The sequence below is a fragment of the Micropterus dolomieu genome, linkage group LG10, assembly GCF_021292245.1.
Source record: "Micropterus dolomieu isolate WLL.071019.BEF.003 ecotype Adirondacks linkage group LG10, ASM2129224v1, whole genome shotgun sequence".
Classification (NCBI taxonomy): Eukaryota; Metazoa; Chordata; class Actinopteri; order Centrarchiformes; family Centrarchidae; genus Micropterus; species Micropterus dolomieu.
Genome location: NC_060159.1, coordinates 23,977,237 through 24,004,681, shown reverse-complemented (window position 1 = coordinate 24,004,681; position 27,445 = coordinate 23,977,237). Strand labels below are relative to the sequence as shown.

General features: G+C 40.5%; 1 protein-coding gene across 1 annotated transcript; it reads right to left on the bottom strand.

The window, feature by feature from the left end:
* Positions 1-484: 484 nt before the first annotated feature.
* Positions 485-27,212, bottom strand: cad (carbamoyl-phosphate synthetase 2, aspartate transcarbamylase, and dihydroorotase). The gene is made up of 44 exons (XM_046060433.1): positions 26,818-27,212; positions 25,789-25,928; positions 25,493-25,622; positions 25,123-25,265; positions 24,748-24,889; positions 23,996-24,167; positions 22,201-22,386; positions 22,000-22,109; positions 21,392-21,534; positions 20,918-21,049; positions 20,419-20,652; positions 20,073-20,294; positions 19,391-19,579; positions 19,142-19,266; positions 18,599-18,732; positions 18,317-18,429; positions 17,489-17,653; positions 16,851-16,936; positions 16,435-16,681; positions 15,511-15,609; positions 15,005-15,229; positions 14,635-14,817; positions 14,256-14,474; positions 12,965-13,132; positions 12,681-12,863; positions 11,640-11,744; positions 11,175-11,423; positions 10,972-11,053; positions 10,202-10,368; positions 9,740-9,904; positions 9,244-9,375; positions 8,841-9,042; positions 8,545-8,735; positions 8,207-8,347; positions 7,669-7,758; positions 7,205-7,346; positions 6,654-6,847; positions 6,456-6,530; positions 5,954-6,166; positions 4,525-4,650; positions 3,342-3,497; positions 3,099-3,200; positions 2,554-2,648; positions 485-1,487 (listed from the first exon to the last, which is right to left on the bottom strand). Exons 1-44 carry the CDS (start codon positions 26,906-26,908, stop codon positions 1,388-1,390), a joined length of 6,708 nt encoding a protein of 2,235 aa, XP_045916389.1. The 5' UTR covers positions 26,909-27,212; the 3' UTR covers positions 485-1,387.
* Positions 27,213-27,445: the final 233 nt, after the last annotated feature.

Genomic DNA, 27,445 nt, shown 5'->3' with positions numbered 1-27,445 from the left:
ATAATTTTTGTGTTAGGTTTTCTTTTTTTCACTTATTTAATTTGATGTCAAATGACTGTTTTTCTAGAATGGCTATCAGAAATTCACCATAAACTCTGTATATAAAGATGTTGGATGTGAACAGTGAGAACCTTTTTGTCCTCTCACACAGGCAGAATTTTTTGTTTGAATTGCTAGTGTGAATGACATGTTTTTACATCATAGGAGCCTGATGAGTTATAATACATAGTTCAATTAAAGGCTTAAGTGAAAGAGTGTGTTACACATAAAAGTAGTAAGTAAAAGTAAAGTATTACTTAAATTAGGGAAATATTCATATTTATTTTTGTGTTACACCTGAACAACCTGGACTAGCTGTAAATGGGGTTTGCCTCTAAAACTGAAAGTTGATGATGACAGACTGATTTGTCAAGAGTCATCACGGTTACTGAATGTGTGCCACATTTGGTGGTGTGTTGCTGGGGTAATTAATGACAATATCAGCTGCAAAAGGGAAAATAGTCTTTTATTATTTATTTCTCCACATATCACAAAGCCACTCACTTAAATGACACAAATTCCCCATTTGTATTTAAAAAAAGAACATTTGCATATAAACTGTAACAGTATAAGAAATTACTGACAGTTACAGCAATACACCTAAACCACCAAGGATAAGTGGTGCTACACGTTTACGCAAAGGAACGTTAAAGATGACAACAGGTTTTTCTCACAGTAAATATAATTGGCACAATTGGTCAGAATAGAGCAATCCCTTAAGCCAAACTGCTGGCAGTCGTTTTCTCTTTTCTCACTTATAATATCCTGACTGGTCCCTTTAAAATTACCTACAGCTGAGTAGATGAGGAAACAGCTGTGCAGCAGCTTTGTAACAGTGGCTGCACATGTGACCCATTTACCAAAAGATTTATTTTTATAATATCACACATCATAGTACCATCAATGCCCTTTTTTCTTCCAAGGAGTCTTCCCCAGCTCCTCCAGCAGGCTCATGGATGCACAAATACTGATTGTCTGTAACCATCACAAACAAACAAAATCTCACTGGTCCAAATACAGCTACATCTAAATTATTTCTAGTTAAGAAGCAGTTTTATGGAAAACGTTAATTGTGTTTTAAGACATTTTAATATCCAGTTGCTGTAATGAGACAGTAGTTTTGCAGGTGCGATATGAATGAAAAGCAAAGTAGTGGTCTTTCAAACTGAAGATAAGCAGCATCATGTGCGTGATATACCTTTGTAACTTTATGATTCAGTTTAAGTCTATTTTATTTAACTCTGCTAACACTTTTCAAGGACAGTTTTCAGGAAAGAAAATGCTGGTGTCTAACACTTATTATTGTAAAGGTTTGACTATTTGTGCTACAAATATGCAGCATGTGGATCTATCTGCCCAGTACAGTAGCCAACAGGGCCATTCGGATGTACATGCCGTTCTCTGCCTGGCGGAAATATGCTGCTCTTGGGTCTGTGTCCACCTCCACGCTGAGAGAAAAATACAAAGGAAACATGAGAGAAAGTGAAATAAAGGAATAGTTTTAGCTAATGCATGATGCACGAAACTAAAGTACTGTACTATCAACTACACTGCTATAGTGGAACAGTCAATAATTATTAACAATAAACTATTTCCAATTGACCACAAATAACATTTGCTCTGGGAAAGCTGCTTTCAGGAATTAATCCAATGAGATCAAATATCACTATATGGCATGAAATTAAACTTCCAAGATCCCAGAAAGCCTTTACCATCATATGGCTTCAGCTGCAATTATTAATCAATAAATCAGTTAGCTGATGGACAGAAAATTTATCTGCAACTACTCTGATAAGAATTCATTTTTTGAGTCATTTATTAAAACAAAAATGCAAAATAGTTCCAGCTTCTCAAATATGAGGATTCTTTGATTTCCTCTGTTTTATATCATTGTAAACTGAATATCTTTGGGTTTGGACAAGCAATTTGAAGATGTTACTTTGAGCGCCGGGAAGTTTTCACCATTTTGTGACATTTTATTGACCAAACTTTTAATCAAGAACATAATAAGTAAGTAAGTAATAAAGGTTAGTAAAGCCCTACTGTAAGTCTTGTTTCAGGGGGAAACTACTGTTTCTAAAGGTCAAGCATGAACTTTCAATCTTAACTTTTAAACCAACATGGATGAAACATCAACATTTCTGTATCTGCTAGATCAACTATTCTTTACAAGGTCAAGATTTTGGGGACGTCCTGATGGCCTAATAACTTGCATTTTAGGCATATACCACATAACCCCAACGTCCATGGGTTGAATTCCAGGCGGGGACCTGTGTGTTGTATTTCTCTCTACGCTTGTTTCCGGTCTAACTCTAATACTGTCCTCTCTAATAAAGTTGAAAATGCCAGAAAAAAAAAAATAAAACAGAATGAATTTGAAAATATTTCATTTTTGGTACATTCAAGTGCTCATAGGAAGGTAGGCTAAACATTTAAAATTTCTGAGAGATGACAGGTCCGGGAGTTTCAGCCAATTCTGTGAGAGTGTATATAATGGTGCTGACTGGGCCTTACCTGATTTCATTGACTCTGGGCAGCGGATGCATCACTACCATCTTCTTTTTGGCTACAGTCATGATGTGAGGGGTGAGGATGAACTGGCCAAAACACTGAGAAAGAAAATAAGTCATATACGCAAGGGTTCTGTCAGAAAACACTTCACAACTTTTGTTAACGATATTCAATTCTTATTTATCAGACGTCAATAAGCAAACAAAGTACAATTCAGCTCAATGGACTTTATAGACATGGGAAACGTTTACATTGTGAAATATTTGAAGAGCAACTTAACGCTTCAATTTAGCTTAAACAAGCCCCATTCACAAGTTTTTAAACAACTGCATTCGAACGCCGACACACACTGTACCACTAGGCACAACTGGTGTTGACACACTGATAAACACTTGAAATACTAGCTTACACGTAGGAGTATTTCTAAAACTACTACATGGTCTCAATTTCATACTCCATACCGTCCACACCGCTGAAAGTTAACTGCTATATTTATCTGGTGGGGGGCAGATAGGGGGCAGCTGATGAATTCAAACATGAGTACTTACAGCCTTGTACTCCTCCTCAGTTGCAAACCTCTCCTTCTGGATCCTCGTCATGTAGAGGACGTCAGTCTCAGGCAGAGCTTCCTCAATACTGTCAAACTCCTCCTGCAAACAGGTAAAAAATATTTAGTCTGTAATTTGTTTTGTCAAACTCATAATAACATTCAAGAATATTTTATTTAGAATTTAAAAATTGTATAAAGAAATGCTTTTGTGAAACAGAAATGCATCAATGCGTTTCCCCACCTGTTTGATGCCCTTGGAGGCCACGTAGCTGATGATCTCTGCTGGCATGTGGAGGTTCTTGGGAGCCACGTAGCGCAGGGTGATACGGTACTGGGTCAGCAGTTTAGCGAGAGAATGAACCGTGCGGCCATGTTTCAGATCCCCAACCATGGTTATCTGAGAAAACACACGTGAAAACATGATATGAATATTTTCTTTAACATGTTTTTGAGTGGGTTAGAGCGGCAGCTGGACTACAACAATCAAACTAAAAACTAGAAGTTGGATATGTGTTGTAGTGTCCTTGGCCAAGAAACTTAACCCCAAATTGCTCCCGTGCGCAATTATTCAAGTTTTATTTTCAAATTACTACTTTGGCTTCCAATGATTATGAAAACAAGATAAAGAGATTATCGAGCAGCACTCTCTTTCGCAATGATGTTCTCCTTTTGTCTTATAAATACAGCGCACCCCTTTTCTTTACAGGGGTGGCTCCCACCTCTCGCTAAAAGCCCAAACTCTCAGCCAGGCTGTGGCATGTTTAGCTCAGCTCGAGCCAAGATGACCAGGGATTAAAACTGTTACAACTTGATAGTCACTATTATTGGCCTAAGCCTGCAGCATTTTGCATTCTGCATTCCTTACTGTTGGGTTTAAGTCACTTCATCTTCCAACAGAACACCGCAAGTGAATTTCAGCGTAAATCCCACCCCCTAAAGAAGTCAATGTGGGGGAAACACTGAGCTCCTGTCATACTCTTGTGCTCTTAAGATGATAAAGTTGATAATGTTGGATTACTATTTCTTATTTCAAGGGCTCTTTTGGATTTTTGGGGGTAATGCATATATATTAATTTCTTAAAATGAAGCGTTCAGTGTTAAAAGTTCAACAAATGATTTCCAAATTTCCTTAGTTAATGAGTAATCGTGTTTAATAATGATCTTGACCAAAATGATCCTGATCAGCAGTGTGAATGATTTGTTCCTTTCTGACGAGTAGTTGCCACCTTGCTGCCATCATTGTATGAATGTGTGTAAATATGACACGTCATATAAAGCAATTGAGTAATTGAGTGTTCGGAAGACTAGAAAAGCGCTATACAGCTACAGTCCATTTACTATTTCCAACAACTATTTACATAAGGATCAGGATTTAAAAGTAAAGGACAGTTCATTTGGTCTTAAATGGTCTTAATATCCCTCACCGTCATGCCGTTGACCGTCCCCAGCTCCTCTCTGATGGTGAAGACGTCCAGCAGCGCCTGGGTTGGATGCTCCCCCACGCCATCTCCGGCATTTATCACAGGCTTACGGCAATGACGAGATGCACTCTGAACGCCACAGAGGGAGACGAGTTACATAAAGATAAAAACACTGAAAATCGTCCGGTAATGGAAATTAAAGCTATGTGACCATAGAAAACATACTATAATTGTAGATATAAAGTATTTGGATAAAAAAAATGATACTCAGGTCTTGTTCAGCTGTATCTCGTTTCTACATTTGATTGTTAGAGATGCTGATGAGATTTAATACTTCAGCCAGTTCTATTCACTGATGCAGTCGAAAGCTAGTTAGTGGACCTTGAGCTGAGATTATTTTGTCTGACAAGTGTCTACATAACTGCCTTTAATAAAAGAGAACAACAAAACAAAAAATGAAATGCATCTGAGGTAATCAAAAAAGAAAAAAAGAGTTTCCATCCATAGTTTGTCCACCAGAGAGCAACTGGAAAATGTTCCACCCAGTATGTACTGTATACCTTCCCCACAATTCTTTAAGAAAACAAAAAGGGATTCAAATGGTAGGTCCGCTTTAACCTTGAGAAGCTGCAGACTCTATTAGTTAGTGACTAATGTCAGTAACTTTCACTGTACATTTACAGCTAAACTAAAGATTATTTTTTTCTCTCTGCTCGCCTGCCATTCACCGGTCTTGTGCAGAGTTGTGCATGCATGCAGTGTGTCCGACAACTGCATGTGCGTAAGACATTGAGCACCCCCATTTCGCAAAAAACGTTTTGCTGCAAAGCTTCGACTATGAGGTTGACAGTCGAATCAGGCTCAAGCCCTACTTTTTTAAATGTATTTAAATGCCTTTTTTATATTTCCCTTGGTTGCACTTTGAATTGCCATGTTGGTGAAATGTGCTATACAAATAAACCTGCCTTGCCTAAGTTTAAGAGTAACCTAAAAAGTGTAATTTTATTTAACAGGGACTTGACTTGATGTTGTTGCTTTCAGATTCAGGGGGACAATATTCTTGAGTTTGGGTCCATATTGTAAAAAGGCGCTTCACTTTTAGTCACAATAGTCTTTGGTTCAGTTAATAGCAGACATTTTGGGGTTATGTGAGCTTTAAGAGGGTCATATCTTGGGAGCATATCAATGAGTACATGGAGAGATTTATAGACTAGATAACAACAGGATCTTAAAATCTGTCCTAAGCCAGCACAAGACATTTTACTATGCCCTTTTATTTTAGATAATAATAATAGATCTCTAGCATCTCCTAAATGTCATTTTATTTGTTTTACAAACAGCAGCAAGTGGCATTAAGGTCCATTAACTGTGGCTTGACTTTACAGAGGGGCTAAGCATAAATTCGTAGGGATCGTTCACAGCCGAAACCCACCTCTACAGCTCCAGGTGTTGGGTGTCGGAGCACCAGAACGTCAGCGTAGCAGCTCATGGTCTGGACAGAGTCCGCCAGAGATTCTCCTTTCTGTGTCGATGAGGTGGATTCACTGAAGTGGACGACTGAGCCGCCCAGACGCTGCATGGCCGCCGCGAAGGAGCTGCTGGTGCGAGTGCTGACTTCATAGAACATGGACGCCATCACCTTACCCTGGACAGTGAGGAACAAGGCGCTAGTTTTTGAGATGGGGTTGAGACAGAGGAGTACTAAACTACTTTCAGACAGGATGTATTAGCGCTGTGGAAGTTTGTGTTAACTTGTGTGTATTGCCCAAACACGATTTTGTTTAGGGCCACCAAAACACTAATGCTTGCTCTGTTTTCAAAGTCTGTGGAGTCTCACATGCATTCACAGGAATATACTAACTTAAAACACCACCGCAAGTACTCTTGCATTTGTAATGCAACAATGAGAAATAACATCTGTGAGGAGGACCTACTTTCAGGATGTCCAGGCTTCGTTCCTTCTGAACCAACAAACGCAAAGTGTGGGCAACATTAAAAAGGTGTGAGATCTAAAAAACAAAACAAAAAAATACACAAACTGAAAACACAATACAGTGTATCAAAATGTTGTTCTTTTATTTTGTGAGTTAATATAAAGGTGGCTCATCAGCTCTGTTTGTTTGTCAGTGTACCTGCTCTTTGCTGAACTGCCTGACAGACAGGATGTGCTGGCCGACCAGCGGGTGCAGCAGAGGAGAGGTCTGGAAGTGGGACACCGGTCCAGCAAGCATCTGTCCTGGTCCTGACTGAGGGGACAACAACCTGGACAGAGGAGGAGGGTGGCTGTAACCATCCCCAACACCAGCTGGTGGGAACATAACCATCTCTGCGGAGAGCACAGTGACACAAAGCACCAATTAATTGTATCAGTTAAATAGAGGAATACAGTATAATACCGTACATACTACATTTAAAAGTAAAAAATGTGATCTTGACTTCACTGACAAAACAAGGTTAAGTCTATTTCCACCTCTTAACAGTTACAGTTTTGCACAGGTGGTTTAATTTATCAGAAAGAAGACACATTGTGCTAAAACATTTATAAAAACCAGGCATTATTTTAAGCTGTAGTGCACTACAGGCCTCTTACGTTTTGCACAAGAGAGAACTGTTTATGTCCAATCACAAGCTTTGTTTTCTCACTACACTGCAAGTATACACTAACTTATGGGAGTTGTAGTACCTGGTGGTAATCCAGGATCAGAGGCGCGGTGGATGCGCGGCGGCAGCATGTAGCGGCTCTCCCCTACTGATCGTCGAGGGCTGGGCGCTCGGGTTCGGACCGAGCCTTCCCGGGGAGGAGTAGGACGCGGGTGCTCTGGAGTCTAAACCACAGGAAATACCCAACAAAGGTTAAAGTCAAGGGCAGGAAATACACACATCTTATAATAAATGCAAAGGAACTTCATCTACATGTTAACTGTGGATATTAATCAGAATATTAGATAATTAGCTATTTGAAAAAACAAGTTAGTTTGAGTTGACTGCTGTATGAGTTTTATCGTACACATGCACACTTCAGACTAGTATATTGGACTTATTACCATATGTGCTCCAGACTAGAATACATCTATTATTTGCATTGAATTATTCGGTTTGTATTACGGTTATCTTTTTTGGTATTAGTAGTTTTTACACTTTGAGTACCCTCGGGCTCTCTTTAGCAGGTTCAAGAGGAAGGATGGAAGCTGTGGGCCAGGTCTTCACGTCTTCACCATAACCTGGAGGTACCAACACCTGAGAGAGAGAGAAAGAACGACAGCTTTTAAAGACATCAATGTCACACAGCCAATCAAATTACATAATACATACAAATTAAATTCTTACATACAATTATTTTTGGGTAGGTACAGGTATTAAATATAGAATTATGCAGTTTTCCAATTTCCCAGCTCCTGCATGCAAACATGAGCACTGCTATGGACCAAAAGTCACATTAAGAACCAAAAGATTGGAAAGCAGGGAGAGCAAGTAAAGACTTGTGTGTAACTGTAATTTCAAAAATTTTAATTTGAAGTTTTAATTCCTAACAACAGAACCACAATAACCGTAGCAAATAATAGAATATCCACTTTAGTGATAAACCTTCACCATAACTCATAAAAGATAGTTTAAAACAGCCCCATCTGGCTTGTAAAAACAAAGTGGCTGCCACAAATTAATAAGCATGTGTGATGTTGCTGACCTGGCCATCGATGTAGGCCACCTCTCCTCGAAGAACCACGCGGCGGACTTTACCCTTCACCTTCAGACCCTGGAAAGGTGTCCACTTTGACTTAGTGAATTGCATGGCCTGAGGAATCACCCACTCCTGCTCCAAGTCCACCTGAAAGACAAAGAGATTAAGTAATTAATAATGAAGTGTCAGCATTATTTGTTACTTATGAAGCATAGAATTGTGTGACAGTTTAGCATCGATTCCAGCATGAAAACTGACATAAGTAATAATATATAGATAAATAGATAAGTAGTGATCACTACATATAAATCATGTTTATCATCATCATGTGTTTATGTCTTTACCTCCACATAGGTGTTGTCTTGGACAGGCAGGTTGAAGATCTTGCGAGGGTTGTCATAAAGACGCCTGATAATATCATCCAGAGTAAGACGCCCATCACTGACAGCGGTCAGCAGCAGCGGCAGCATCGTCTCCAGGCCGGGGTAACCTGGAGGGGGATGATCGCTGTTCTTCTCCTCTAGAGAGTGGGGAGCTAGAAACACAAAACAGTTTAAAACATGTAGTCTCTTCTTAAAAATAATGATTAATCTAACCCTTGCTTCAATAAAACAGAATAATTATCAGACTGGTTACAGACCGTGGTCTGTGGCGAAGCAGTCAATGATGTCCAGGTTTTCCCAGAGAGCCTCCATGTCCTCAAGTGTTCCCAGCGTGGGTCGGACCTGCGCTCGGCCATCACCGATCTCTGCCACATTTTCCTCACAAAGGAAGAGGTGATGAGGCGCCACCTCACACGTGACCTGGATACCCTTCTGTTTCGCTGCTCGGATTATCAGGATCTGAAGAAGAGGAAAGAAATTTAATAATTCCCACGGGGACACTGGGCAGCAGCGAAATGTCTTCGGTATTCAATACTGCAGACAAGAATCTAAAACATACATTGGTGAAGGTATTGAAAGCAACATTAAGAATGGGTTATAGCATTATGAGGATGTGTGTGTGAAGCACTGATTGTTTAACATTTAAAAACATTATTTTACCTCCTCCTTCTTGGCCACGTGGCAGATGTGGACTGGCCGCTGGTAGAGCTGAGCCACCATGAGGATCGCAGCCACCGTCTGCTTCTCAGCGTGAGCGACGATGGGCATCTGCTTAGGCCACTTCTCAAAGTGCTTCATACAGAACCAGACAGTTAGTTTAGTGTATAGGGCGGGAAAGTTTTCTACTGGTCGCCTAAATAAAAAACTCTAATAAAAACTCTTTCCAAACTACAAAGTCAAAATCTTTGCCTAGGTGACAAATGACTTAATTTAATTTTCTGAATAATGTAACCAATAGATAACTCAACAACGCAAAACATCTTGACACTCATTTCCTTATTGGTTTAGAAGTGTCCTACAAAACTAAAATGACAGCAAACTCATTTTAAGAAACTTTATGTTCTGTTTTTTGCATTTTAGGATGAATTTTAACTATTGAAGAAGGTTCAACTACATGTTAAATGAATAAAGAGTTTTATACTGCGCCTCAGCCTACCTCCATCCAGAGAGAGACGTTGTCCATCTTGAGGGTTGAGTACGTGTCGTTCAGGTACATCTTCAGGCCGGCAGCCTGGCTAGCGATGGACGGCAGGACAGCTGCATTGTCTGAAGCAGCGCCCACATACAGGGCGTAGTCACAGCGGCAGCCTGCTTTGGCCAGCTGATCATACAAAATAACCCAACATTCACTTTTCATTTTACTTCAGTTAACTTCTGTGAAGGTCTGTCATTGTCAAGAACACCATGATCAAATAAACAGATTTGAAACAAAGACATTACTGACATTAGATTAACATTCAATTGATCTTTATCAGACTTGTGTATTGACTCGCTACACCCAGAGCATAAACACTCAATTACGCTCACTGCCTCGCCATTTGGAGCAGGCTCATAAGTCATGATTCAACTGACAGAAACAAACAATCGTGATCAAGCAAGAAAGAAAATCTGGGCGTACCTTCTGTACCAGAGCCAGAGTACTGGGGTCTGTGATGGCAGGGGAGGTGTTGGGCATCGCACACACCAAGGTCACTCCTCCCGCCAGAGCAGCTGCTGTACCAGAGGAGAAGTCCTCCTTATGTGTGGCACCAGGCTCCCGTAAGTGAACATGCACATCGATCAGACCTAAGAATCAGTCACAAAGGAAAGATTTGTTTCACTCGACAATAAGTACAATTACTTCTATCCTGGTTGTGATCAAATGTGGGATATAACTTTTACAATGAACATAAAGTAACAAGGTTATTAATTTCTCTGTATACATCATTCTAACAATATCCAGGTTCCTGCAACCAGCATGTTAACATGCACAAAACAGAAAAGGTATACTTCAAAAGTCTAATAATAACCAAGATATTAGAGTGGATCTAAACACACACAGTGATTTGATGTTACTGTGAATGCTAAATCCTCTTTTGTAGTTAGGATAAAAATATGTTTACCTTCCAGTTTTACTATTAGTCTTATTTATTAATGTTGTTTAAAACAATATTCAGCTGGCAGTGACGGCAAGATAATGTAATTAAGCTTCACCATATGAAGAGACATTAATCTTAAAGGTTATCTATTTTTGTTGTGCCATCTAATTAGTTGCCTTGTTACAAATGAAAAAAAAAAAAAAAAAGATACCAAAAGGGACAAAAGGTAATTATTACTCAATTTTTTTAGCCGCACAAAAATGATCAGAGCATCAATTAAGAGTTTCTTCTGCTGGTTGCAGTGACTCACCGGGCAGACGGACCAGCGTCTGGGACGTCATGCAGTCAATGTGAGTTTTCACTGGTGGAGTCCTACCAATCTGACGAAGAGCCTGAAAACACATCAATACGCATTGCTTATGCTGTTATTCTAGTTTCTAGTTTTTTTCTAGACTTAAAGATTTAGCAGTACTAAGAATTAAAAAACCAAGCACAAACAAAACGATGTCTGACCTGGACAAAGAGCTTGGTGCACTTGATATCGATGATGAGCGGGACAGAGTAGTCGATGGCCATGCGTCTCGTCCTGTAGCCTTTGGTGACAAAGGAGGAGAGCCTGCGACCTCCGCTGTTCCTCATGGAGAGGTTAATGACAAGATCAAAGTGGTTTTCCTCCAAGTAGTTCATGATGCTGCGCTGCTTCTCTTTAGTGGGACACTCACTGTCTTCCTCCTCCTCAAAAGGCCAGTCCACTGCTGTCACCTGAAACAGGAGAAGTTAGCCAAAAAAGGTCAGACAACAATCCTTACTGTTATTAACTGGATTGACAGATGTCTAAAATTAAACGTTGGAACTAAATTGATTCGCTGTGGAATGTCTTGATTACCTAATTTACCATTATACTTTTCCACTATTAAGTGATGACTGCTTGTGTGATGAAATAAATCAAAAATATAAAACAGGCTTTTTATTTGTCACCTTGACTCCATGTTCTGTGTAGAAATCTGCAGTACCCAGACTGGCGTACAGGTCATAACCCAGAGACTCCAGAGCCTGCACGGTGGGCAGCAGCTCACTCTTGTTCTGTAAATACACAAAAATGTTAACAATAAGATTTTCTTAAATGAGAAAAAAGGACTGGATTAATACAAATTATGAACCAATTAATTTACCACTAAACAGTCAATGATTCTTAATTTTTCAGCACTAGAAATGTTTCAATTGGCCTTAATTCATTATGGCCAATCCATTTGACCTTAACTGAATATATTCTCCTTGCTTTGTTATGTGTGAAATTACCAGCAGCCATACCAATGTTAACCCCTGCTACTGCTGATTGACTGAAGCTAAGCAGGTTTGGGCTTGGCCTGTAACTGGATGGGAAACCTCCTGGGAAAACTAAGTGCTGCTGGAAGTGGTGTTGGTGGGCCAATAGGGGTCAGTCTTCCCTCTGGTCCCAATAATCAGGTCCAGTGCAGCGATGGGGACACTGCGCTGTAGGAGCTGCCGTCCTTCGGATGAGACGTTACACAAGGTCCCAACTCGCTGTGGTCATTAAAGATCCCATGACGCTCGTCACAAACAGTAGGGGGTTCCCTGGTGTCATGGCAAAATTCCCAACTTGGCGTTCACCATCTGGCCATCTAATCATCCCCCTTAATAATTGTGTTGGGTGTAATGGCGATAATGTAACGGTTTTAAAGGGACACTGCGATTCTGCAGAGAGTTTGTTGATAAACAAATGAGCTGCTGCTCGCTCCCAGCAGCTTTGTTTGTGCTCAATTTACAGACCCAGGGCTGTATAGGGAAACCGGAGCACACGAAAAACAGAGCTACCGACCCATGAGGAAATATTCGCGGAATTTAACAAAACGTGTATTGGATAAGAAACGTAAAGTACCCCTTTAATTATTGTATGTAAACAAACCCCAGCATAGTTGTTGCTAAAGTAACAACTAATAATATTCAAATAAACAATGAACAATGGCAGGTCAAAAACCATCAATACAAACTTTGTACCTTGTAGCTGCCAATCGAGAGCAGGATGTTCTTTTTGGGGATCTTGAAGCCTGTGGAGAGCATGGCTTTAAGGTAAGCCTCGTATCTGTTCTCCCCAAAACAGGCCACCTCACCAGTGCTGGTCATCTCCACCCCGAGCACCACATCAGCTCCGGCCAGCCGAGAGAATGAAAACTGAGGAACCTGAAAGGACATGCGGCACACTGTTAGAAGATTCATGTTAAAAGTTGTGATTAGAGGCAGCTACCAAGTGAAAAACACTGGTTTTGAGTCAGCTTAGTTACCTTGACTCCTACAATCCCTTTTCCTCTCATTAGGCCCACAGGCTCCACGTTCTCCCCCACAATGACTTGAGTTGCCATTGCAACCAGGTCAACACCCAGGGTCTTGGATATAAAGGGGAAGGAGCGGGAGACTCGGACGTTGCACTCGATCACCTTCAGTTGGTCATCCTGGCAGAAGAAGCACAGCATCACCACAGCGGTTAACAGAGAAAACCAAAATACTTTAGTTGTATTTTTCTGTGACCTTCCTCGTCCGTTTCGTACAATATATACTTACAAATAAAACCACTGTGTGTCTGCTACAGCATGATAAACGTTTCATATTTGTTAAAAGGAAGATTGATTGGTTGCACATAAGCATCCTCACAAAAATGTACGTGTCTTCATCAGTATTTAGAGTAATAACTGACTACCAGGGAAGAAGAAAAGTGACAAAAATAACCCATAATTGTCTGGGTGAAGATGTGTTCAGTGCTTTTTTTGGTAACTCTAGATAAATAAAGGAGTTGGTTTAGCCTGATAATGAAACTGAATTGCCATTTCACTTCAGACCTTTTCTTTTTTTGTCTTAACAGGTGGCATATCTGTCCTGCCAAATGTCATTTTCAGTCCGGTTAGTGGTTATTATTAGCAGTTTTTCCACAACAATTGAGGAAACATAAGTATCCTTATTTCTTGATTGACTTAGAACATTTCTACAGGTGAGTTTTTCGGTCACTGTTTTCACAGATGTAGCTCGCCAGCTACATAGCTATGTGGGAAGCTCCCCAATTTTTAATTTGTTGGTGCACAAATCTAAGATGTGGGTGGCCATTTAGAGTTTTTGCCTGCCAATCGTATCAAACAAGATAAAACAACAACTACAATCAATCAAGCATTCAGAAACCCTGTCAATGATATCATATAACGTCATGCATTTGGGAACCAGAGCAAAGGGGTAGCGCCGTCCTGAGGGCATTAAACAGAATTCCTGACTAAGAACGTGGTCAGAATGACCAATGACCAATGAATTTTTTCCCCCCCAAAGGGAGCTCAGGTCTGTCAGCTGAACTCCATTGATCTTGGAGCAGATTTTACCAACGCTGCTGAGGCTATTCTTGTCCTTCACAGGAAATCCATAAAACCAGCAGATAAAAGAAAATGTTAAAAGACTTAATAATAATACTACTAATAATTAAAATAATATAATAATTATTTATTTAAATAATTAATAAATGAATAATAAAAGTTACATAAGATACTCTGTGTCTGATCTGTACCAAAATGGCAGAACTTTCAGAATGAATCTCACCTTGGCAATCAGCTGCAGGTTGAAAGGTCCAGTGACCTGCAGCTCTTGGCCGATGGCATGGACGATCATCTTGATCCTCTCCATCGTCTTCTGATTGAGGTCCTGCGGTGGTGTCACCAGTGTGGCATCACCAGAGTGAACGCCGGCATTCTCCACATGTTCAGACACTGCGATGGCCATCACTACCCCATCACAGGCTACAGCATCCACGTCTATCTCCTGGAAAATGCAAAAATATTACAGATACATTGACCTCTTTTTATGTCACACAGACCCTGAGAACTAGCTGACCTGATTTAATGAAGCTAGGGTAAATTAAGGGATTCTTACAGATAATCTTAGAGCTCAACTTCAACTAACGCAAGTTTTATTATCTAACCTTGGCCTCCTGTATAAATTTGGAGATGACAACAGGGTGTTCCTTGGACACAGCTACAGCGCTACTCAGGTATTTCTCGAGGTCGCTGTCACTGTAGGCGACGTTCATGGCTGCTCCGCTGAGAACGTAGGAAGGACGAACCAGGCAGGGATAACCCACAGTCTCACAAAACTTCATAGCAGACTGGAGGGAAAAAAAGAAACGGGGAATAGATGTGAAGGACAAGGAAACATTTTGATAAAAACAAAAACTTGTCTTCCTCAATATGCAGAAAAAGACCCCAAACTATTTTTTATTTTGTTTTTGGCATCCAAACACTTTGGTTTGGAGATATTTCAAAACATATATGTATAAACCCAATTGATCGTACCTCGGTGTCAGAGAGCTCCTTCCACTGTGGCTGGCTGATTCCGATGGTGTCCAGCATTCGGGAGAACTTGAACCTGTTCTCGGCACTGTCGATGAACTCGGGTGAAGTCCCCAAGATGCGGCACTGCTGACGGTGCAGCGACATGGCGATGTTGTTGGGCAGCTGGCCTCCCATAGAGAGGATCACTCCCTCTGGGTTTTCCTTCTCATAGATATCCATCACCACCTGAGATATGTATGGGACACTTACTAACCTCAAAACTGTAATTAGTACACTCTAATAAAGCTCATAATGTGCTTTTTGTTGAGACCCTCTCCACAAGTTAATAATACAGCAATGTTGAACAGCATAACACTGTAAAATGTTTAAGGACAGCTAAATCTATCCAGAGTAACATCCATGAATTGTGTCCTAAATCAAGTTAAAACACAAAATCTCACTATTTGTTTTTCGAGATCTGAAGTTAAGATAGTAATTAATGTTATTAATTAGTGTGAAAATCTTACCTCAAAGGAGATCTCATCAAAGTAGAGGCGGTTACACATGTCGTAGTCTGTGCTGACCGTCTCTGGGTTGTAATTCACCATGATGGTCTTATAACCCATCTGCAATAAATGTGACAACATGAATCAACATTGTTTTAATATAACATTTGGTTAACTGGCCTCCAGCCACATAAAAATGTGAGGCATCCTCTTATTTTCATGACAAGAAGTATTTCAAAATAACTTTCTAGCAATCAAGTATAAAATCTAAAGCTGCACAGGTCAATTTTTAAATCATCAAGTGACCTTACCAGACAAAAATCACTAAGGTAGGCTGCAGCAGTATTTAATAATTAAGGTCCAACGAGGTGTAACAAGACTTTTCATTAACCAGCTATTATTTTCAGGGCTGAGAGTTTTAGAGCAGAAAGAGCCTCTCTCATCCTCCACCACATCAGGTCAGAGATGAAGAGCAGGCCTGTTACATTTGTCACTGTCACCTAGACACCTGCCGCATGTGTTTTTAAACTGTAGTTAAAAATGGAATAACAAATGGAATAAAGTAATTTCAAAAGCCTTTTTAAAATCTTTTAAAATCTATACAAATTTTAAAAAAGAAGTTTTTCGATTTAAAAATAGAATTAGTATTAGTAGCACAAGTAATCAGCATTTTATTAAAATTTCACAGATTCTTTTTTAATTACATAATTTAAAATGAAAATAATCATTACATGTTGTTTAATTGCAATGGAACAGTGAGAACTTGTTGAATTATTTCAGTGGTATTGATTAAAAAAATAAAAATAAAAAAGTGTGCTACATTCAAAAAAGCATCACAAAAAAGGAAAAACTACCCCTCACTTTCATTTCAATCATTAACATGCAAAGACATTAAGCTTAAATTTAAAATCCACAGTCTGCAGGATAAGATCATGTAGGACTTACCTTCCTGAGCTCTGTGATGCACCCGACGGCACACCAATCAAATTCCACACTGCTGCCAATGCGGTACACACCCGAGCCGATGACCATGACGTGCTGATCGTTGAAGAGCAGGTCGTTCTCTGTACCGTGGTAGGTCAAGTACAGGTAGTTTGTGTGGGCGGGCCATTCAGCGGCCACCGTGTCAATCTGCTTCACTACAGGTAGGATCGACCAATCGTGACGCAGCTTTCTCACAACAAGCTCTGTGCTGTAGGCGGGGGGGAAATGAGGACAGTCCAGAATCAAAAAAATAGTCAGAGAAAACCAACTTCCATACACCAGCCTTTTCTTATTGTCGTCTAGAAATTAATTTGGGCTGCCAACTCAATGCAACAAGCCTAAAAATGATCAGGTAACGTGTGTGCTTTCCCACTCACCTCTGTACAGCTAGTGCTATCTGCTTGTCTGAGAAGCCAAGCTGTTTGGCCTTTCTCATCACCTCTGGAGGCATGGCACTCTCATCCTGGTAGAAAGAACAATTTTAACATGAAATATCAAGAAGAGGGTTCCCATTTTTTTAACCAGAGATAATTTTCCAGGACATTTTCAGTGATGATCTAGCTGTTAAGACAGACAGGGATCACGTTATACACTAATATGTTCCTCTCTGCAGAAGTCTGATTTTTAAGATTTGCAATAGCTTAAAATAAGCTGAGAAGAAAACATTAATCTATAAACCTAATCAAAACTACCACAGATACCATCAAGCAGTGACTAATATTTACCTTTGGAGGATAATACAACTTAAATTATTGACAGTTTCGATCACTTGAATTAATATCATCCAACAATAGCCAACCTGCGTAACCATGTGACATGACTAAGGGGTGTTTTCACAACATAACCAAGCAACCGCAACATAATGTTCCAGGACAACACAAGATTTTGCAGGACATTATGCATGTTCTCTCCTTTTCCATGTGTTTTGCAATAGCTGGAAACTTGGTCAACTGTTTTCCAGGTTTTCCCAGGTACTGCTGCTAATGTTAAAGCAGTTGCCTCTTATCAGCCTTACCTGGTTGTATGTCTCCAGCAGTCGCTCGTGGTCAGCGATGTTCTTCATCTTGTGCAGGAACCAGCGGTCGATCTTGGTGAGCTCGTACAGCTGGTCCACCGTGTAGCCGGCTCTGAATGCCGCCGCCAAAACAAAGATACGCTTATCTGTAGGAGTCTGCAACTCCTGGTGAGCAGAGAAGGCAAGGGCAAGGTATGATAACACATCTTAATTGACTATCGTGGTGCTGGTTATTTGCCAAATATGAGAATCTGGCTAATGTAATTTGGTAACACGACATCAGCCACAGTAACAGTAGAAGATGATCATTTTAAACACACACAAAGATTCCCCTATAAACAAAGACACACTAAGACTTGGATCATTACAAGGTATTATCCACCCAGCAGCAGTATGCACTTTTTGGCACAGTAGCACATTGGCACCATCTGTTGGCACAGTTTAAAAAGTGCTGCTGCAGTCAACAGAGTGACTTTTTCCTCATAGAAATCTGAGGGTATTTCCCACAGAAATGCTTAAACAATGTTTTTATCTTAAATGCTAAAAATGCAAATGAACTTGTATTTATTAAAGACCAACAGTTACTTACCCACCCACCCCAACCTACTGGCAAGACACACTGACATGTGATAAGTGAATGATTTGATACAGTGTAAATAATTAATGGGATCCTGAATGACTCTCCAGTGCAGGATATTGAGTCACTGTTTAAAGGGTGCAGTGGCAACATTTAACAGTGACTCATTAAACTCTGTCCAAAGCTTACAAATAGTAAAACCAAAAAAAGATTAAGGGGGAAATTGAGAGGAGAAACTACTTTTTTTTCACCTTTTCAGAGACAGGCTTGATGGTGTGGTCAAAGCCAACACAGTTCTCATCCACCATCCTCAGAGCTTTCTGGAAGGCCTCCTCAAAGCTGCGGCCGATAGCCATCACCTCACCTGTCAGAAAAGTACAGGTGAAGATCAACTTATTGCCATTGTTGTTCTGTGCTAGTGCAGTTTTATAAGCAGCACAGTTTCCTTGTTCCAGCACCAAAGTATACTATACATTAAGGCAAAAATGCGTTGAAAATGATAATAACATTTAAGTTTGGCCACTGCCTCTTACCAACACTCTTCATGGAGCTGCCAATCGTGGTGGAAACCCTGAGAAACTTGCTGAGATCCCAGCGAGGCACCTTCACGACACAGTAGTCCAAACTAGGCTCAAAGTTTGCTGTTGTTGAGTTGGTAACAGAGTTCCTTAAGAAAACATATTTATCGACAAACATGCAGTTGATAAATAAATGTAGAAATATATAAATATGGAATAAACAAATTAAGAATAATAAAAGAATAGAGAAAAATAATACAACTATTTGCAGAGAAAGAACAACGTGGCAGATGTGTATTACTCTTGTTATGCAGACGTATTGCAAAGGAAGAGAATATTATGTACATAAATATATAAATTGACAATATAAAAACATCTAAATATTAGCATCCTGTAATACAGGAAATCTCTTGTTTTCAACACTCACTTCCAAAGACGCATCTTTAGCACATTGTTTCTCAAAAACTATTCATGCTCAATCCTCAACCCTTCTGAGTGTATTGCCTTTTTTCAGATTTTTCTGCATATTATCCTTCATCCTTAAAACGAGAGACGTACTTGAGTTGTGGCAGCGGGATCCCCAAGCCAAGTTTAGCTGCTACATAGGCCAGAGGATAACCTGTCGCCTTACTGGCCAGGGCCGAACTCCGCGACAGACGGGCATTCACCTCAATGATGTAGTACTGCAAAACATGAATATACACAAGTTATAACAGAATCCGCGCGCGTGTGTTTGTACTTCTGTCCTAGTGGAAACTAGCCTGTGTGTATTAGCAAGAACGGAGGCCATTATCTGTACACGTTTACCTGTTCAGACTCAGGGTTAAGAGCGTACTGGATATTGCACTCTCCTACAATGCCGAGGTGCCTGATGACTTTGATGGCCGTGTTCCTCAGCATGTTGTATTCATAGTCGTTTAGCGTCTGACTTGGCGCCACCACAATGGATTCTCCAGTATGAATGCCCAGAGGGTCAATATTCTCCATATTACACACCTGAACAAGAAGAACAAATAAAAGTGTTTCCCACAGAATGACAGTGCAATCAAATACGATTTTAAAGAGGCTTAGTAAAAAAAAATAAAAATTCGAAAATCAATGTGTGGCGGTCCGAGCTGATATTGTGGCGGGGCGCCACAAATAAATGAACATATGGGAAACACTGAATAAAGTCTCACGTGATACTGTCAGAGATCAGAAGATATCTATGCTGCATAAAATTAATTGTAGTGAAGCAAACTACCAGTTTAAACTCAATAATAATACACTTCACCTTTAAAATGTACTTTTCACCTTTGTGATTCTGAACAACTTAACTTGGAAAAATACTATTTTTCCCTTTTAGGTATGGCTTTTATCTAAAACTTGTTTAGAAAAGGTAAAAATATTTTAATCCAGCTTAGTTAGAAAGTCATATTTGTGATTTGGCAATGGAGCTATGCTGACATCAGTCGGGAATGACAGCAGACTGGGCTTTAACTGTACTCACAGTGACACAGTTGTCATAGGCATCACGGACCACCTCGTACTCGATCTCCTTCCAGCCTTTCAGTGATTTGTCCACCAGTACCTGGGAGGTGTGGGCGAAGGCGGATGTCACCAGGGAGGTTAACTCCTCTTTATTGTTGGCAAAGCCTGAGCCCAGACCACCAAGAGCGAATGCAGAACGAACCAGAACAGGGTAGCCCAGACGTTCTGCGGCTGCCACTGCCTATAACAAAGTTAATAAAAAGATACATTTAGACAAACTGGGGAGAAAAGACATAAGTCATGTTTTGAAGGAATGGAGGTAACGAATCTGGGATGTTTATAATGATATATCAATGTCTCCTCACCTGCTCCACAGACAGAGCTGCTTCACTGGGAGCAACATGTTCATTGATCTCTTCCATTTTTTCCACAAAGATCTTCCTGTCCTCTGTCATCTCGATGGAGGCCACCGGTGTTCCCAGAACCTTGACTTTATACTTCTCCAGGACGCCCAGCTTGGTCAGCTCCACGCCACAGTTCAGAGCTGTCTGACCACCGAAGGTCAGCAGCACACCGTCCGGACGTTCGTTCTTTATCACCTGAGAGCAAAAAAGTGAATATTTATACCATATGGAAACAATTAGCCTTTAAAATGTCAAACTTGGGTTCCCCCTTACACACTGCAAACCAAAAACACCTATCTTTTTCTCTGATGAAATGTAGAAGAGAAGTACTACAAGTACTACAAGAAAAAGTCAATACAACCTTTTATTGTAGTACTGATATTTACAATTACTAAGTCGTTTTACTTAAAACAGAAGTTACCACATCAAGTCAATTACAGCCAATAGAGTTCATCCATACCTGAGTGACATACTCCGGCGTGATAGGCAGGAAGTAGACTTTGTCAGCCAGGCCCTTGGAGGTCTGCACAGTGGCAATGTTGGGGTTGATCAGGACAGTCTGGACATTCTCTTCCTTGAGAGCCTTAATTGCCTGGAAAACAAAATTTAACAAGATCAGCTAAAGGGCTACTTCAATGTTGATGACAGAAGCAGTAAAAACGTTGTGGTCAGCTTTAAAATCTTAAAGGACGTGCAGTATCCACAACGAGAAATGGGCACATTATAGGAACGCCATGGTCATATATTGCTCTTTTTACAACCCTAAACAGCTCATACAGCACAACTGAAGTATTTTGCAGCCAAACAGAAGTCCAATGATGGCCTGATTGTCCTCTTAATTTACCAGGCATCACAAAGTAACCAATTTGTCATTTTTACATCAACTGCGTCAGAATATCTGCACTACTCCTATCAGAAGGTATTCTGGACAGACCTGGGAGCCAGAATAGTCAAACTCCCCAGCTTGGCCGATGGACAGTCCTCCAGAGCCCAGGATGAGGACCTTCCTGGGTCGGAATACCTCCGCAGGCTTTGGAGATCCCGGGAAGGTGAGATGGTCCAGCAGACGCTGCTTCACTGGAAAACATCACACATACAAGAATTTTGTTGCTCCTGTTCATATGATAACTGTAATAAGCTTCTTTTCAACCAGTAAAAGCAGAAGACAATACTGAACTGAACTGTAACACTAGGGATGCACCCAATGAAAATTCTTGGCCGAAGCCAAAACTGAATATAATTGGGGAAAAAAAAGTACATTCACATTTTGACACATTTTATTTTTATCATTGCATAAATTAAAAATAGTCAAAATGTGCTTTTTACTCAGTGTTTCCCCACAGGATTTGGAGAGACTATGGTGGGGGAGGTCCGAGGCCCTAGAGGGTGCGGTAAAGTAAATCACTTGCTTTTTTTGCTATTTTCGGTGCATCCCTCTGTAACACCTTTACAATTTTTACTTTACAATATTAAACTGGTTGTCTACTGGAGATGTTGTACATAAGAAGGTGAAGTGAGAGAATTACAAAATGTTTGTGTTACCAGATTTGGTAACTTTGCCCTCCTTGTGCTCTTTCACGGTGTCAAGGAAGACATCGAACAAGCTGACCAGATCTGTGGGACCGGCCATGTGCTCTGGGTGGAACTGAACACTGGAAAAATGCACCACAAAGGATCGATCAACTAAATTCTGGCTTTTACGGTGTGTATTATCACATCACCCAGCGTCACTGAGACCGTTACCTGAACAGGGGTTGTGTGTTGTGTACGATGCCCTCGTTGGTATGATCATTGGCGTTGGTGAAGAGGACATCCCAGTCTTTCGGCAGCGTGTTGGGGTCGACAGCGAACCCGTGGTTTTGACTGGTGATGAAGCAGCGACCTGTTCCCTTGTGGATGCACGGCTGGTTGTGGCCACGGTTACCGTACCTGAGAAAAAAGAGAAAAGACATGTAAGCTTTATAATAGTCTTTTAACCAAAAACAGTATTAGTTATAGTTGATGTTGGTCACCTTTAATATGACACTTATGATTAATATGACTTAAGAATGAAGTCACTGTTTGCTCATGGAAACATTTTAAGCTGAACAGATTTCAAAATGACATTAATTGTTGTAACAGCTGTAGTTGTCATTCAGGGTTTAATCTAAGAGGTTTCCACTGTAAGAAGAAAAACATCTTACTAACAAACTCAATAAAAAAAATAAATAAAAAGACACTAACATCTGCCCACATGTGCCTATCTTGGTCAAACCACAAATGATTTTAGGTTCAACAACAACCTGTGTATCCATTTTGAAAAGCAACCTAAAATATTATTTTGGCTTTATCCTAAAGCATTGTGGGAGTTCTGTGCAACAATTCCTTTCACCTATCAGTGCGTATGTTATTAAACATTTAGTAAAGTACTAAAAGTAGGAAATGCATTTGTCACATTGCTAATGTGAAAATGAAACATGCAATTTCCGGACATCAAAGTCCTCAAAATCCTTTTAATTTCAAAAACTTTTGCAGGGTGATGACATGGAAAACAAAGTGTGTTTTTTTACCAGACGCAAATTTAAATGTAAGTGTTAATATAATCCAGCTAAATATTTATATTAGGCTTTGGACTTCCAGGTGCAGGTAAAGACAAAACATGTACTAAGAGTCCAATACTGAGACACCTGTGGGAAGGAGGTATGATAGTGAACTATCTGTAATTTGAATTTCACTGTAATCCCACAATCCCCTGGTCTGTTGAGATGCCAGCCGCATTCCAGCAGGGTAATGGAAACATTCGCCACCATGACCTTCATGCCGAGCCTGATAAAGCTGCCATCCGTGGAGTCTCAGGGGAAAGAGAACCTCCCTAACCCCACAGATGTGGCTGTGGAGGAGTGGACTCGCCTGGTCTTTCGTGCCAGCTTGTTTGTTTAGTCTTTTTCATAACAAGGGCGATCAGGCCAACACTCCACTGCTCATACAGGAGAGAACCAGACTGCTGAGAACAGCAAAAATCTGCTGTTCACATCACAGCTCTTCCATAAAAAAAGTGTGGGGGCATGACTGACTGTGTGTTTCTAGAGAGTGTAAAGGGGTTTTGAAGAGGTTCCCTGACTCAGGTCACTGAGGGCACATTTCTGTCTTTGACCTGTCCCAAAAAGATTCTTCCATAAGCTCTGCAAGGGACTGGCTGAGCTCCAGACATGAGTGCAAACCACGAGAATGCTCAAAATTTAATTAACTTTGACACTCTTCTAGTTTAAAGGCATTTTTCTGTCAATAGACCAATCAATGTGAGGACCGATTGTTTCTGCACAGTTTCAAAGCTTCATGCTTTCCTAATAAACTGCAGCAATAATGACACAAAGGAGATGATAAGAACTAAATGGTTTCTGATGAAATTCATGACAAACTGAGTTTGTTGTGAATTACACAACTGCAGTAGAGGGTGGTGAAAATAATATCAGATATCATTGACAGCCCAACAGGTTTTGAGCCTTTTCAGTACAAATTATTATTTTGGCGTGTGCAAGTATTAAGTTTAGTTACTGACTTCATCTTGAAGGTCTTTGATCCAATGACTAGAGAGAGCAGCTGGTGTCCGAGGCAAATACCGAAGACTGGCTTGGGACGTTCCACACAGACCACCTTCCTCACGTTGTTGATGGTGGTCTGACAGAACTGGGGATCCCCGGGGCCGTTACTGATGAACAAACCATCAAAATCTAAAAAAAAAAAAGACAAGAAAATAAAATCCATAATACCTGTGTGTTACCACTGAAGGCTGGACAAACATATCGCACTATCAATAGATGTGAAACGGCCTTTTATTGCCTGTGTCTGACTATGAACAAACTAATTTTCCAATACTTTATTAGCCGCATTAAACTTTTAAATCTGCAGCATCTAAAACAGCAATAAACTACTTTATATCTAAGAACTTCTCTGAACATTAATCAGGAAGTCACTGAAAGTTCACAGTCAGGAGTTTGGAACATTTCTGGTACTGGTGCTTTTCCTACTTCTATAAAAAAACTTCAACAAGAGTTTTCATGAATCGATCTCCACAGTTTTACCATTAACAAAACCACATGGCATTTCCTTGAAACAAACACAAGAATAGTCCCATATTTTGCGTATATCTGTACAAGGTAAAAACTTGCTAAAAGTTTCGCTGACATCTTGCAAACCACCTCAGAAGCAGTGGTCACTGAGTTTTACGCCCCAGTCAACCAATTTGCTGCTTTTCTGAATAAAGCAAGTCAAAACAAAGTCCATTATTAGCAGCAGAAGTGTAGAACAGACCTGCGCTGTCCAGTGGGTGGTCCCAGGGTACGACAGTGACACAGGCTCCTCTCTGAGCCAGGCAGCGGATCTGGTTGTATTTGATGCCACAGTCCACCACAGTGATACGCAAATTACCGCTGGGGTTGAATACTCTGGGCTCCTGGAGACAATCAGAAGGGAAACGACCAGAACTTAAAAATAGGTAGCCTGTAATGACAACAATCTAATCAATCCTTTTAATTTCTTTACTTCAAAACCTGTGTGGTCCACTTCCCAGTTTACTTATGAGGTGTAATATTGAGCAAACCCTGGCTCTGTCTTTGCACTCACAATGTTTTATAAAACTTGATGATCATTTCATTTAAAAGGTTACTATGCATCTGAGTGGGTTACCTTCATGGAGACCTCCAGGACCAGGTTTTTCTGGTCCGGGTTATCAAAGGGAATACTGTCTTCAGGAGTCCCGTCCACAACCAGCTTCCCCAACATGGTGCCCTTCTCTCTGATCTTTTTGGTCAGACGCCGGGTGTCAATGCCTGGAACACATGGAAACAATAGATTGCTGTAATTCTAAATTAAAAAGCTTACCATTATCTCTGACTGTTTTATAAATCACATGCCAAACTGTAATTTAACATCCTTTACACCATTTCTAATTAAAATATAAGCCAGTTAGTTTGAGCACTTCATGCATTTAATTCTGCATTAATTTATTTCCCATTAAAATATTCATTTTAGCATATTTAGATTTGGATTTTCTGACCTTGTAATCCAGGAACACCTTGCTCTTTGAGCCACTGGTCCAGTGACTTAACTGAATTCCAGTGACTGGGACTTTCTGACAGCTCTCCGATTATCAGAGCCGCAGCGTGGATCTTTGATGACTCAAACCACTGAGTAGGCAAAAACACAAGAAAACACATCAGTATTATAGATAAAAGTTTAGACCTAGTTTCTTCATTTTTCTTCATCTTCCAACACCCTCTATCACACTTGTGTAAAGCACTCCAGTGGCTTAGTGTTATCAAAAAAAGATTTAAACCCATAATAACCGCTCACCTTGCTTAGTCCAAACTCTCCGTCTTCGTCCTTCGGCACACCATAATTGCCGACCAGAGGGTAAGTGAGGGTCAGGAGCTGGCTGCAGTAGGATGGGTCAGTAAGAGCCTCGGGGTAGCCTACCATGCCCGTCTGAAACACTGAACACGCAAAATATTCATCAGAGCAAACTCCAGTCATACTTCCATTCATGCCAAGTGTCAGTCACTGACACAAAAATTCACAACGCTCATGTGATGGAGTAAATCCTAAATCATGTGTTTATCTTAAATCTAAACTTAAGTAAAAGCTGTAATTGTCTGCATATGTGGAATTTTTTGTTGAGGCAAGCATAGGAGGGTTGATTCAGGTTTATGGTGTTTTTTTTAAAGTCTGCTACTATCAGTCCAAATCTACTTGTAATTCTGTAATACAACTGGCCCTGGATTATGGGATCCAGAGGTGAGAGTAAATACCAGCCGAGATACACTCCATTCTATTGTGTGTGTACTTTGTCCTGCCAGACTACATTGACAAATCCATCACTTTAATGATACCTTGCTCATCGACACAAGTAATTGCATCATAGTGTTTGGCTAAGTATAAAATCAATATGATATCTTCTTTAATTCGGCACAGATAACAGAAGCATACGGCATGGGGTAACAATCAAGACAAGTTTTACAGGTGCTGACATGAAATGCTGCTTAATGGTTTAATTGGAAGTGGCAATAACAAGAAAACGAGAAATGTCATGTTGATTGCCCGGCATGCCAAACGATAACGTCAACATTTATATTGGCAGATGTTTGTATGAAGTTTGGCAACTCGCTCCTGTAGGAAAGAGGGGAGGTGGCGTCGGGTTTGGCGCTTTATACAACTCTCCAAGACCGTCGTGGCACATTAGGACAAGAAGAACAAGCACAAAATATATATAACCAAAAGTCTAACACAAGGTTAGCAAAGTTAAATATACTGGTAGATTTTTGTATGAGCTAGCTATAGTAGCAGAAATAAATTTAAGTAATAAAAGAGCTTTAACGGACTTACCAACTTCTCCCGACACTGACACATTTGCACCGAAAAGGAGGCCTTTAAACGTCGTCCCGTCCTCTAGGATCAAGGTTGCCATCTTTGCCATTTTTACTCGGACAGCTAAATGCTAACCGCTGTAACCGGGGAATTGATGGATGTTTCAGAGTCCGTCCCCCACGTGAAACACACGCTGCGCAAGGAGGCAGAAGATGCAGATGAAACTCCGCAGAAACTACCGATGCGCACCAGATTTCTTCGCTGAGAAGATCTCCGTCAGCGTCTTAAAGAATCCGGAGTAAATGAGGGAACACTGAAACAAAAAACTTGTTTAGTTTTTAGTAATTTCCCGGTTAGCCGAACCGGATGGAGAGAGAAAAGTGTTCCACACACGCCACCAGTAGTGTGGAAGGCGGCCCGCAGCCTGCAGCGGTAAGTTTCACGCAGTAAACCACCGCACTTCCGTTGAAGCATTTCAAAATAAAGAGCACATTGATAATCCACTGTGGTTTATGCGTTAACTATCTGTTACTCGAATACAAATTCAGAGCAATGAACTGTCTGATAGCCAGAGGTGGGACCATGTCATTGTTTTACAAGACACAAGTAAGTCTCAAGTCTTAGCACTTAAGTCCAAGTCCAAGTC